The sequence below is a fragment of the Peromyscus leucopus genome, chromosome 19 (assembly GCF_004664715.2).
Source record: "Peromyscus leucopus breed LL Stock chromosome 19, UCI_PerLeu_2.1, whole genome shotgun sequence".
Lineage (NCBI taxonomy): Eukaryota > Metazoa > Chordata > Mammalia > Rodentia > Cricetidae > Peromyscus > Peromyscus leucopus.
Genome location: NC_051079.1, coordinates 27849003 through 27863081, shown reverse-complemented (window position 1 = coordinate 27863081; position 14079 = coordinate 27849003). Strand labels below are relative to the sequence as shown.

The 14079-nt window shown below is 44.0% G+C and overlaps 1 protein-coding gene across 3 annotated transcripts in view; it reads right to left on the bottom strand.

Annotated features, from left to right (window-relative positions):
- Arhgap26 (Rho GTPase activating protein 26) overlaps positions 1–14079 on the bottom strand; it is a 400407-nt gene that overhangs the window by 251006 nt on the left and 135322 nt on the right. For all 3 annotated transcript variants that reach the window (XM_037197112.1, XM_037197113.1, XM_037197114.1), the window contains exon 11: positions 886–964. In XM_037197112.1, the coding sequence (XP_037053007.1) occupies positions 886–964 (79 nt within the window). The remainder of the gene's footprint in view (positions 1–885; positions 965–14079) is intronic.

Below are 14079 nucleotides of genomic sequence, written 5' to 3'. Positions count from 1 at the left end.
CACAAATGAACTGAGATAGTCTTGCAAGGGGCAAAGGCTTCATTCACAGTGTTATCTGGCAGCAGAAGCCATGACCTGCCTTATCAGGCACACATTTCCCCCCTTTGGATCATGCCTTTATACATGTAAAAATCTTTTTATCTCTTATGATGAAACAGCTATACTTTACTCTTAGGATTTTTGTGACCTTAATATTATAACATCGTAGTTGAGATTCTCAGCATCAAGATAAAAAAAGACTGTTCTGGGACTTACCCCAGGGCTCTGAGATGGGTTAAACATGTCACATGTTGCATAACAACCACAAGATCACAAAACCCTGCTGAGGCCAGCATCTCTGAAATGGGAGCACAGATCACGTCGCCAGGCTTAACTGCTTCCATCTACCCTGATAATGTCCCACTGCTTACCATGAGATGTGAATCACCATAGCAATGGGAAACCTAATCAGATGACAATGATAAAACGCTGCGTCGCCTATGTACGCTCTTACAACTGTATATCCCATCAAAAGCAGCTGGGTTCATGATTTGCAGCCTACTTTGTGAAGGCAACATATGGTCAATATCCATCCAGTAATCCAGACTACTTTGTCTCCTCTAAGAGGCGCAGAAACAATCCACCTGTGTCTATAATGGGGGAAACCTGCTATACCATCACATAGCACATCACTTCTACCTTAGAAGCCAAGGTCAAAACTTGGGAACTACATACACACAGAAGCAACTGTAATATCTACAAACATCAATCTACAAATAAAAAAGGCCCCTGGGACACTGGTTTCAAAGACTCAAGGCTTTAGAGCAATAGCAAAAAACCTCTCAGTAGGGAAGCAACAAACTACTCAGGGTCTTTATTGTTCCACTTCCCTGAATTGTTACTTACAGGTTCCCGGCCATCCATGGCTTCCATCCAGAGCCTACGGTCCTCTTCCGACAACGCCTGCATGGTGATAACCCCTGGCCTACAGAGAAAGGAAAGACACAGACATGACCCCCGTGCCACATGAAGAGACACTGGCAAAAGTGAACATCTGAAAAATACCCACTTATCAGAGTGAGAGGATGCTGAAGCTAGCTGCATGAAGAGAGGCACAGCCACCTCCTCATGTCCCTTTCAGTGTGCCCATCTCTCTCATGGGGACAGGAGACAGGTAACAGACACAGATTATTATCTCCCTGGTTCCTTTAGAGCTTCTTTGTTCCTTGGTTTGTAACCCATTTGCTTAACAGGGAGTTTTACTTAAAGAGAGAATGCAGTAAGTATTTTCTGAAGTGAATCGAGTTGACTCTGGATAAAAAGAGACATACCCATTTTGAATCCTTCATATTTCCTAATATCAAATCCAATGCTTCGAAACTGCTTTTGTCACCAAATTTTATGAAGTGAATTGGCTTGGTAATTACAGTTAGATTAAATGTATGCAAATTGTTTTAATGACTCCCCACATGCCAGAAGCTGAGTGCGGCACAGGCGTTCACTTCTCGTGCTCTCGATGAAATCCACTTGCTCTTCACAATGAGCATATGCCTTGGGACAGTTCACACGACATCAAACCCTGCTTCCTATACAAATGGCACCCTTCACAGAAAAGATTGGGCAGTAAAATGACTTGAGGAGTATGTCACACACTCCTTAAGGCAGGGCTTCTTTGGTCAGCACTGGTCCCACATTGCCTACAAACCTTTTCCCCTCCAAACACATGTGCATTCTGTTGAAACAACTTAATGTCTATCAAACTAATAAAGAGCACAGCAACCCTCAAAAATCCTAGCACCAATGGATCCCACCTCTAGTTAAGGACTTATTGGCAGTAGACGGCTGCTGGACGATGGAGTCCCCACCCCAGGATGAGGTCCCTAATAGAGTACCTATGTTCCAGTGGTTAGCCCTACACTCATGCGCACAGTGACAGCACTAAGTGGACTCAGTGGGTTTAAATGCATATATGAAGTTGTCAGAGAAAAGTAGTGGGAGAATATGAAAGAGCCGGACGGGGAGTTTCAAGGGTGAATTTAATCAAAACACACCGTGTGCATGTATGAAAATCTCAAATAATACATTAAAAATATATTTTTAAAAGCTTAAGAATAGCTCTTTTAAAACCTCATCTTCAAAGTTGGAGAAATCCTAAAAGACAGAGAGATCAACCGATCAAGAACTAAAGTCGAATTGCCTTCTGTACCCACATGTGCCCAGTGTGGTACTAAAACCACCCAAGCCAGGGATCAATGCACCAAGCACATTCATGCCAATCCCTATCATCTCTGTTGACAGCTGATTTACACTGTTCAATCAAGAGGATACACCTCTACATGTTTAAACACACAGCTGTGTCTTTTCACCCACCATCCCTCAACGCCTTCCTCTCTACACTTTTCAAAGCTGTAATAGTGAAGTATGAAGGTCAGGAATTCAAGGAGCATGAGGTGGATGGGGCTGTGAAGAGGAAAGAGCAGAGACGTGGGGAGGAGAGGAGTTGCCTCACAAGCAAGAAAGGCAGATGCAGTCAGGAAGGGTGGGAATACGAGGTTAGAATAGGTGGGTGCACTGAGGATTAAAGACACTGATTCCTGAGAAGGAAGTCATTCTTTGAAGCCACGCTAGGTATTAGCACCATAAGAGAAAAGTGAGTCCAAAGACAGACTGTCTTCTTCCCTAGCATCTGCCAGGGTTCCCCCTCCTCTTCTCAGACCCAAATGCCCATTTCTCTCCAGCATCCCATTTGTGACTGACTCCCCATGTATCCACAGGCTGCTCACAGCTGTGGCTCCACACAACTGAGCCTGTGGCCTGGAGGCAGAGCAGATTTGATGTTCCCTTTCCACCTTTCAAAGACAAGCACACAGGGCTTTGAAATCCAGACCCTAGGAAGCCACAGTCTGCCGCGAAGTCCTCGAGCCCCGAGCTTCCGCTCTCGGGGCGCTGATCTACTTGTTATTTGGTGGTTTGGTTTGGTTTGCTGGTGCTACCGTTTGAGTCCAGCAGTCCAGCTTACAAAAATAATGCAGATTTCCAGCCCAACCCCACCCGAGCGAAGCTGAACTTCTGGGCTGGGGCTGGGCCTGGGAAATCAGGAGTTACAGCAACTCTCCTGGGGATGCCGATGTATGGCTACGCCTGAGGCCCCTGCCCTGAACGACCTACTTACTCTATCGCCACCCTTGTCCTCCTGGGTTCCCTGCACTACAAGTACTAGCACCCTCCTCTTGACACCGGGAGTCAGGCAGCCATCACACCTCCAAATCCCTTTCCTGCGAGGAGACAGTTGAAGGCTCAAGAGCCGCCCACACACCAAGAGTGCAAAGTATCACACATGTCACATCAACTTCGTGGCCTATGGCGTGATATTTCCACCCAAAGCCACCAAGAGGAAGTTCAGAAAAAAAAAAAAACTCAGCGGCTGTAAAGAGAGGACTATCAGGCCTTGGTAACCAGGGAAGTCAACATGACCTGTTTTCACTTCAAAAAGATACATCAAAATACAAATTATTTTCCACATGTGGTCTTGCCACCTTTGGGTAGGGGATACACCCTGGAAGATAGATGGTGAATAAAGCCAGATATAGCATATTTAGTTGTAATTCTATTGCCCAAATTCAGACCATTTTCTCAGCCTCTTGTATGTACATCTGGATGAAGCACTATACTTTCTAGGTAGAAATACTCATATTTTTCCTTTATAAATTAAAATACTAATGCAAATCCTACATGTGACTTTCATAAGAAGCCAAGATAAAAGGGTCAACTTTATTTAGAAATCAAACACTAACTTCTCATTGTGGTTGATATATTGTGCACTCCAATAAACTTATCTTGGGGTCACAGAACAGAACAGCCACTATATTAAACATATAGTTTAGGCAGTGATAGCATACATGCCTTTAATCCTAGCATTCCAGAGGCAGAGATCTGTCTGGCTCTCTGTGATTTCAAAGCCACACTAGCAACAGCCAGGCATGGTGACACACACCTTTAATCTTAGGAAGTGATGGCAGGAAGCAAAAAGGTATATAAGGCGTGAGGACCAGGAACTAGAACCTTTTTAAGCTTTTAGCTTTTAGCAGCAGTTCAGCTGAGATCCATTCGGATGAGGACTCAGAGGCTTTCAGTTTGAGGAAACAGGATCAGCTGAGGAATTAGCAAGGTAAGGTTGTATATGACTTGTTCCATTTCTCTGATCTTTCAGCGTTCACCTCAATACCTGGCTCTGGGTTTGTTTTTATTAATAAGACCTTTTAAGATTTGTGCTACAGCTCATAGTTACCTTCTCAAGTCCCCTAGATTAGCCACACATCTCCAAACAAAATAAAACAGGAAAAATCTTCCATGACATGACATTTTGCATATCGGCAAACTTTCAAACTTCGTAACTCTTTCAAATTCTTAAAGCATGTCTATTTAGTTCGTGCTTGGGATGTGTGTCAGTTTTCCATAGCAAAAATGAGGGAGTGAGGGAGAAGGGAGGGGACACGAAGGGAAATCTAAAACCATGAAAGAGAAACGGGGTATATGACTGAAACTCTTCCTGGTTCTATACAGCACTGTGACCCACTGAAACTGTGATGTAAGAACACAGTTTAGCCCACCCAGCATGGTGTATGGCCTGCTGTGCTAAGCACTCTATAAATTTAGTCTTCCATGCCTAGGCATGAGGTAAGTGTGTTCGCATTACTCCCATTTCAAAGACAAGAAAACCAAGACTGAGAGTTAAGAACTGCATCCCTGATTGGGGCCAGCAAGTTATAGGGCTAGTACATGACCACAGTCTAACTCCTAACCCTATTATGTGATGCTATTCAAATGTGGAGGCACAAGAGCCCCCAGGGAATTTGTGTGGACTACCCAACCCCTCTGGCATCAAAACTGACCAAGAATCCCTGCAGCTTAAAGAGCTCCTGCATGGAATCAAATGTGACAGAATGATAAATGGTTCTATAAACCCGAAATGCTTCATAAATATTCTTCTTCCCACAAGCATCTGCCAGGGCTCTCCCTCCAGAACGCAGTCATACATATGATTGGCATGACGTTCGGCAGCGGAAGTTCTTCACATTGCTTCCCCTCAAGACAATCAAGTGAAGGAAAGGCAATGATTTTTTTTATTTAACAGATCAAAACAGGTGCTATTGGCAAAAAGATTCTACTGTGAGATTGTAGCCTCCACACTTACATCTTACATACATATGATATTTGTGCACACGCACACATGCATGCGTGCACACATACAGAGACAGAGAGAGAGAGAGAGAGAGAGAGAGAGAAATAAAAAATAAAAAAAGGAGACCCAAATGGCCAACAGATATAAGAAGTAGACATGAAATGATGTCTCATTGAGGGAATATAATTTAAAAATAGAATGAGCTATATCCAGCACCTCCTAAATGAAGAATATTAAAAGGTTTCTTAATAATTTTCTAATTCGCCGGGCGGTGGTGGTGCACGCCTTTAATCCCAGCACTTAGGAGGCAGAGGCAGGCGGATATCTGTAAGTTCGAGGCCAGCCTGGTCTACAGAGTGAGCTCCAGGAAAGGCGCAAAGCTACACAGAGAAACCAAATAATAATAATAATAATTTTCTAATGCAGTACTGTGATTTTCATACTTTGATGGTGAGAAAATAATAAGAACATTTTTTCAGTATCTCCTAGAACTAAACACTATACATGAGTTAGCCACACTACCTCCATATATATCACCAAGAAATATGAGTGCCTATGTCCTCCACAAGGCACATTCAAAAACTCTTGCTATTTTATTCCTAAAAACCAAAACAACAGCAATAAAATGTCTATCAAAAGACGATGCACAAATTGCTGTGTATCTAAATGTTGGGACACCATGTGATAGCAACTAGTGCTGCACAGGACAGACAGTAGGTCTGAAGTTCACCGATGGTGAGGGAAAGTCTACAGACCATATGACTATAGTACCACAGCATTCAAACTCTTAAAAACCTCCCACAAGTCGGAAAATGACTCCACCTCCAAGAAGGGATGTGGCAGTATCTGGAGAAGGGTATGAGGGAAACCTCAAGGATACAAATGTTCATCTGGATCTGGGTTTTTGTATGTGTGCGCATGAGCATATATGTGTGTAAAAAGTCTTCAAATACAGACTTGAGATATGAACATTTTATGGTGATATCTCAATTAATAACTTGTTTTAAATGCCCAAGAGGTACAACCTCTTGACAACACCTAAGCCTCCCTACTATTCCAGATGTGCAGCATTAGAGAACCAGGAACTGTACTGTTTTCCGCTGGATATGTGACCTGTACTTTCAGGAAGGCAAAGCAGAGAAGTTCAATTGCTTTTCCCTCAGGGTCCGCAAGGGTTACACCTTTGGCCATGTTATGAACTTGAAGTGAGAAATGCATCACACATTTCCAAAAACTTAGTCACTACCACAAGGGCAAGTGAGGGAGGATAGCTGGTATGGGGTACCATCAAAGCAATGCCTGGAGAAGGGCACGAGATTAGTTTAAAGGGGGGAATAAGCAATGTATTGGTGCCATGGTCCACCTAACCGGGAATACCTTCATACCCAAAATCATGCCTCTTTCACAAGCATCAGGATGAAGAAAAACACCAACTCTGACATCATGGCTATTTCCTTTTCCCTCCCCAGTAAAAGCTTCAAAGTGGACTGCTACTCCCTTCTAAAACTAATGTCTGATAACTGATAAGGACAGAGAAAGGAAGTCTCCAGCAAATACTAGAAACTCCAGTCACCAGATGAGAGAGGGGACAAGCAATTTAAAAGTCTTTTCTAGAGCCCAGCCCTAGAATTCTCCTCAAAAGTCAGCATTTCTCAACTGTGAATGCGTTGTTAGTGCTGTAGCTAGAGCAGCCTGAGAAGCACAAACAAGGATCTGCAATTTTTCTCAGCACTCACACCACAAGAATGATGCAGAAAATAGTTCTCTGACGTGAGCAGAAATGAACAGTAAGAGAGAAATCTGTGGGGAGGGAAAAAAGGGAACAGGAGTGGTAGGAAGGTGGGGTGAGAGTGGTGTGCAGAGCAGGTATGTGTGTAATCCCTAAAGATGATGATGATGATGATGATGATGATGATGATGATAAAAAGGAAAATGGTCCTCATTTATCTCAAGGCAAGCTACTACTACTCCCTACATCTCTTCCAGTGCTGGCTTCCCCAAAAAAAGCCGGCAGAAAGCAACACACCTTTTTGCAGTTGTTCTCTTAGGTTTCTGTTGATGAGCTAAAGAACGTGACCAAAAGCAGAAAAAAAATGGTTTATTTGCTTACAGGCCACACTCCATCATCAAGAGGAGTCAAGGGAGGAATTCACAGCAGAGACCTGGTGACAGGAACTGAAACAGAGACTCTGAAGGAAAGGTGCTTATTGACTTGTTCCTACTGGCTGGCTCAGCTTCCTTTTATACACCATCCAGGACCAGAGGTGGCACCATACACAATGATCTGGGTCCTCCCACATCAATCATTAATCAGGAAAATGCCCTACAGACAGGCCTGCAGGCCAATCTGATGGAGGCATTTTCTCAGAGGAGGTTCCTCTCCCCAGGTAACTGCAACCAGTGTCAAGTTGACAAAAACAAGACAAAACAACAGCAACAAAAAGAAACAAACCAAAGTAAACAAACAAAAACACCTCACTAACCAAGAGAGCATTATACCCAGAAAGCTGGGACCACTGATGTCAGTCACAGCCCTCTACTAGGCCAAGAAAAATCAAAAGCACAACCAGGGCTGAATCTGGGGTTCCTCAACAGCTTTCTAGTTCTAATCTGATTCATGAATCAGAGTCAACAATGGTGATCTCAGCGGTTTGGCAATTGACCCACTTCCTATTGGACAAGGAAATGCTAGGAGTGACTCCACCCCACTGAAACAAACACAGTAAGAACCTCACAGTACTGTCCTCTCTAGATCAACTCCAAAACGCGAGGCCTTACTCATTCACAAGACGAAATCTTCGGCTGCCAAGAGCTCACTCCTAACTCCCATCCACACCAGTGCACACTGACGGGTCAAGTTGACAGGAAAAGGACTACAGTGCCCACAGAAACTCCCTACAGCCTGTGTGTGGAGTGTGTCCCACGATGCTCTTGCAGGACGGGAAAGGGAAGGCTTGGGGAATGGGCTCTCTATTCCTTGGTAAAAAGGGTTTGTGCGATGCCAGGAAGAGGAAGCACTGCTGGGAAAATTGTTTCTTGGTACTCCCTATACAATGAAAAGGGCTCAAAGTCTGCAGAGGCATGGGCAAAGCCATGCAGAACAACCTTGAGAATAGCACCGACCCATGTCTGCTTATAGAAAGCGTTCAAGTGAAGGAAACCAGGCAAGAAGCTTTTCATTGCCCCAAGGATTATAAACTTGGGCTCCTTTCCCTAAAGCCTGTGGCCTTTTATTGCTTCTGCCTTTTGACTTGTGGATGGAGGCATGGGAATAAAGAAAACAGTGCAAGCGCAGGTCACAGAGGCAGCTGCCAGCCATCGGGTATCATGGGGACCTGGGAAAGCACAGGTGAGGGACCAGAGGTCACAAACTGGTGACTCCCACGTGGAGCTAAGATGTATTGCCTATTACATGCCAAACACTGTGCTAAGGACTTTATTTCAATTATCTTTTATTTCTCACAATAAACATATGGATTGGGTGCTATTATTGGGCCCCCTTTAATTTATTCCGTTGCTTATTTCCTTGTTTGTTTGTTTGTTTTTAATTTGCTTATTTGTGTTGCTAGGAACTAAACTTGGAGCCTCATGCACGCTAGGCAAGCATTTTACCACTGAGCTACATCTCCTGCCCTTTGGGACTCTTTCTAAAAGTGAAAACTGCCACATTGCTATGAAGGGCTAAATCTGCTCTTCAGAGCAGGTGGGCCAGAGACTACAGCAAGGCCTACACTTAACCCATAATGCTGCAGTGACCCTAGCTGTGGAGAGTGTATGTGCCCTGGAGTCTAAGAAGACTACCAACTTGGAGAGAGGAAGGGAATAAACCTCCCTCCACACACCCTAGAATGTTTTCCTAAGCAGCTTCTAATCAATGATTCAGAAAGAAGCTGATCCTGATGAGTGAATGGATCATAATCAACTAAAGCCCAGAGCACTGACTCTTGGGAGGAAAGGTCTCAGAGTAAGTAGGACCCTGGCTGTAATAACAGTCTAAAGAGTAAATACTGCCAGCCCCATCGAATAATTTCATACAGTTATTTCAAAAGAGAATAAAGTCATAAAACACCAGGCAAATTTCGGGTATACTAAACCATATGGCCCATGCACATAACTGACACTGACTTCTAAGTGAGTGTCATGTGCCGGCTGCAGTGACAGGCACAAGTTAGCACCACACGCCAGGAGAAAGCATTACTAATCAATGGGATGGGTGACAGGCAAGGACACTGCAAATTCCTGTTAGAGCTACTGACAGCAAACTAAGATCCTCTCTTTAGGGTCTTCTGCCTGCTGCCCACACACACACACCATCTGTACTCTTCCGGCTCACAATGAACAAATGAGCAGAATTTACTGGTTCAACTGTTTTCTTTCGGGGGATTTATGTAATAGTAAAACTTTGGTGTTGAGGGTTTTTTTTAATCCTATGTTGAGAAACAGGTAGATAAATGGGTGCACTCACTAACAAAGCAACAATTTCACTGCACTGATTAAAGAATAGAAAGAAATAAGGTCGCGTAGGTCACCCTCTTATCCACTCCACTAACCACCAAAGCCCATTCCTACTTAAAACAGGTTCAAATAGCCAACACTCTCACTTAATTAGAAGCCAGAACAGCAGCCCTAAAACTTCAGTACATTCTGAATTTGTGAACTCAAGAGTCCAAGAGCTTCCCCAGCACCTAACTATCCCTGAGAGCCAGGAAGCAATTCAGAAAGAATGGTGCCCATCCCCCCACTGCCCACCCCACCCCCAGTCAAGCAGCCAGAGCAGCATAACACCCTCTGAGGAAGGAACAGCCATTTCCTGCCTGAAAGGTCAATGGCATTGAGACCAGCACTCCAACCCAAGGGGCAGGAAGGCAAAATCAAATGGTGTTTCAAACAAGCAGTGAGGAGGGGAGGGGCGGGAAGCCGGCAGCGACCAGGAAGAACAGTTCATCTGCTCCGCGAGATAAAGAATGCAACTGGGAGGAGAAGCCTGGTTCTCAGCACAGGCTGGACAGAAGGACAAGTCTGCTGCCCTCACAGACATCTTCTTGAACTCAAGATCCTGGCACCTCAGTTCAGCAGCTAAACCACAATGTTTCAAGGGGACTGACGAACAGGGCAGGCTAGCTGTTGCCAGAAAGTAGGTATGAGTGGATCCATGAAACGGGGAAAGGAAGGAACTTCTAGAGGAAGAATGAGTCACTGAGAATACTCTTTGCCTGGAGTAGTAATACTCAGACAAATGTAGCTTCTACAGAAACCACATAGCCAGCTGACTGAATTATCAATGTATAAACGACAAATACTGTTCAACCAGACCTGAGAACAACCAATGCGTATACAAAACTGCCATCTAGAGGCTGAATGTTCAAACAGTCTGTTACGTAAGATCCTCTTCGGAAAACACACAATCTCAAGAGTCACACAATTTCACAAAGACATACAAAACAGCCCATTCACATAATCATACCAAGCTAGACCATAAACTATCTTCATATAAAATTAGTATAGTTTCTTGGGGAGATCATAAACTGAATGTGGACATAAAACTTTCTCTTTTGTGGGAATCAAGTTATGAAGTACAGTCCTGTGTACAGCCAACAGAATCTCCCCCTAGTGGGCCTTCTTCACAAGGACCCGTCCTGTGCCTATATTCACTCTCCTGTTACAGATAAATCAACAATGCTGTGAGAAAAGACGCAGGCTTACAGCAAGGCGGGCGAAAGTAAGGTTTAACAGAAGAAAAACTAAGCCCCTGTTTTTGGAGCATAGAAAAACAACAGTTCAGACACAGGACTCTATCAGAGAGACATACTGCTCTATCCCATCTTCAAAACCACCCCGGCAGTCATGGCCATCCCCATCTTACTACTACCAGCTGCATGGCTAGTGGGGGTCAGGTCCCACATTCAAACATGCGGCTCCTTCTTTCATTTAACCTAGAATTTGCAACCTTCTATGAAGACACAGCTTGGAAAGGTGGTTGCTGACTGACTGGAGGGTACCAAATTGTTTTTCAGCTCTTCCATAAATATCTAGTCTCTGCTACTCTAGCTTCAACTCCTCCAGGGCCACACCGCTACACACCAGCAAATTATGTGTGTGCTTGCTGGAGTTTTAACTTAACAGCTAACTAACGTTCTCTATGCTCATCACCAAAGTCTCAAAGTAAAAAAAACAAAACAATATAATTTCAAAACCATATTCATCATACAAGACAAAATTGAGAAATCATATACACATAGTACTATATTAAAGGCTACAAAAAAAATATGGTTTTCTGCCTCTAAAAGTAAAATCATCTGAGATAAACGGAGTTAAAGAGAAGTACCCAGAACATTCCAAACTGAACAATTAGCCAACCAATACAAAGAAAAGGTGTTACCAGGCTAATACGGGATAACTGTGGGGAAGGAGACAGGAATTGCCAGATGGTGTGTGAGAGCTGAGAAAGACTCTGGAGAAAGGTAACTCACTACTGTTAGTGCAGCACTTCCATGAGAACTAAAGGAAATCAGAAGAGGCCTTTATGGAAGGACAACCAATCGATTCCTAAAGCTTCCTCCATGGGACATCTGTCAGCAGAGTCCAAACTGGGCCTGTGGCGCAGGCCTACGATCTCATGTCAGTCAGTCAGGAGGCTGACACAAGAGACAGTGCCTTGGAGGCTGCACACATCTCTGCTCACCTGTGCTCCCAAGTCCCCCACCATCTCCGGTGAGCTATGCTTGCTCCACCTCTGCATTTGGCACTGCTGGGGACGGGCAATAACAGACAGTTTCTGTTGGAGTCTGCTAGTCTTTGAGAAAAATAAAATAAAACATTCTAATTGTTTCCTTTCCCTGAGTATAAACATAGTCACACACGCACGCATACACATACACACCCCACCGATTCAGTGAATCAGAAGAAGCCTTTGGTTTCTATTTCTATTATTTTCCATATGGTCTAGTGGCCCCTCATGGAAAACATTTGGGAGAAAATAATCTATGTGTCACTTACATCTGTGAGAAATTTCTTTAAAACAAACCAATCCAGGGTGGCTGGCAAGTGACTACCACCATGATTCGTCAGCTTAAACAAATATTTTCCCTACATTTGCCCACTAATTTCCATAAGATAGTGCATGGTGGAGTTAATTATTCAAGTGACTGAACACAGACACTGGTTAGTATTAATGATCCACATATGACTACCATGAAAGGCTCCTTTTCCATAATGTCCATTTTTAACCCAAGAAGTCTACACTGAACACTCACAAAAACAGCTGTGCCACTTCAAAGGAGAAAAAAATGTTAAATTCAGTCAATTAGCCAATGTAAAATATAAGCTTTCAAAAGTTAAAGTGTAGCATGATGATACAAAAAACAAACAAAAAAAAAAGGTAGTTTTCTTGGGTTTTTTGTTTCTGGTTTTTTAATTCTCTGTATATCCCTGGCTGTCCTAGAACTAGCTCTGTAGACCAGGCTAGCCTCAAACTCTGCCTCTGCCCCCCAAGTGCTGGGATTAAAGGTGTTTGCCACTACTGTCTGGTAGTTTTTTGTTTTAAATCTACTAAAAACTAAAGCTATTGATGAAGAAGGAGGGGAAGGGGAGAGAAGGACGAGGGGAAATGGGAAAAGGAGAGGGAAGGAGGATATGGTGGTTTGAATGTAACTGGCCCTCATAAGCTCATAGGGGGTGGCGTTATTAGATGTTCCTTTGTTGGAAAAGGTGTGGCCTTGTTGGAGGAAGTGTGTCACTGTGGGGGTGGGCTTTGAGGGCTCCTTCGCTCAAGCTTTGCTCAGTGTGACACTAAGACCACTTCCTCTTGCCTGCAGGTCAGTATGTAGGAGTTTCAGCTCCTTCTCCAGCACCATGTCTGCCTGCATGCCACCATGACAATAATGGACTAAACCTCTGAACTGTAAGCTAGCCCCAGTTAAATATTTTCCTTTATAAGACTTGCTGTGGTCATAGTGTCTCTTCACAGCAGCAACCCTAACACCGAGAAAGAGAAAAAGGAGGAAGTAGAAAAAGTAAGGTGATTGATGCAAATGGTCTACTTTGTGAAGTGGGGTTCAGGGGGGGATACTGGGCTACCATTTAAAAGGCCTTGGTGGGATGGGCTTCTACCTTGCTGACAAGCCCTCCCTGTTCAATACTACGCCAGTTCCATGGCACCACTATAACAAAATACCACAAAATAGGAAGGCAGGGTGTTGGCCAAGTTGATTTCTTCTCAAGTCCACTGAACCCACTCCATGCCTCCTCTCTCCGGCGGATTGCTAGCAGAGTGGGTGTTTCCTGACTTGAAGACCATCATCCTGCTCTCTGTCTTCATGTTCATGGGGCCTTTCCCTGCATGCATGTATGTCGGCTTCTCGATCTGTAGCACCCCACCGACTAGGATGCCACCTATGGTGAACCAGACCCCATCTTCATTTCTTTTCCTGTTATTGTGATAAAAAGCCCTGAACAAATGCAACTTAGGGGAGACACAATTTATTTGAGCTCCTAACTCCAGGTTACATTCCATCTTTGTGGGGACGTCACAGACAGCTACAGCAGCTACAGACAAATTCATCACATTGTATCCAGAGTGAAGAAGCAAAGAGTACTGAACACATGCATGCTTATGCTCAGCTCACATTTTGTTTTATTATACAGTCAAGGACCCAAATCTATTTTTAGGCTGGGTCTTCCCACATCGATTAACATCACCAAGACAGTGCCCCACAGACATGTCCAGAGGCCAACCCAATCTAGACCATCCCTCACTGAAGCTTCCTCCCAGAGTATTCTTGAATGTGTCAAACTGACAGTTTAACCATTACCAACACAAGGCCCACCCTAGCAACCTCATTTTAACCCGACCTTCCCTACACAGACCTAACACCACATATTACAAAGTTGGTATATTTCACACCATGTTTTCATAGTCT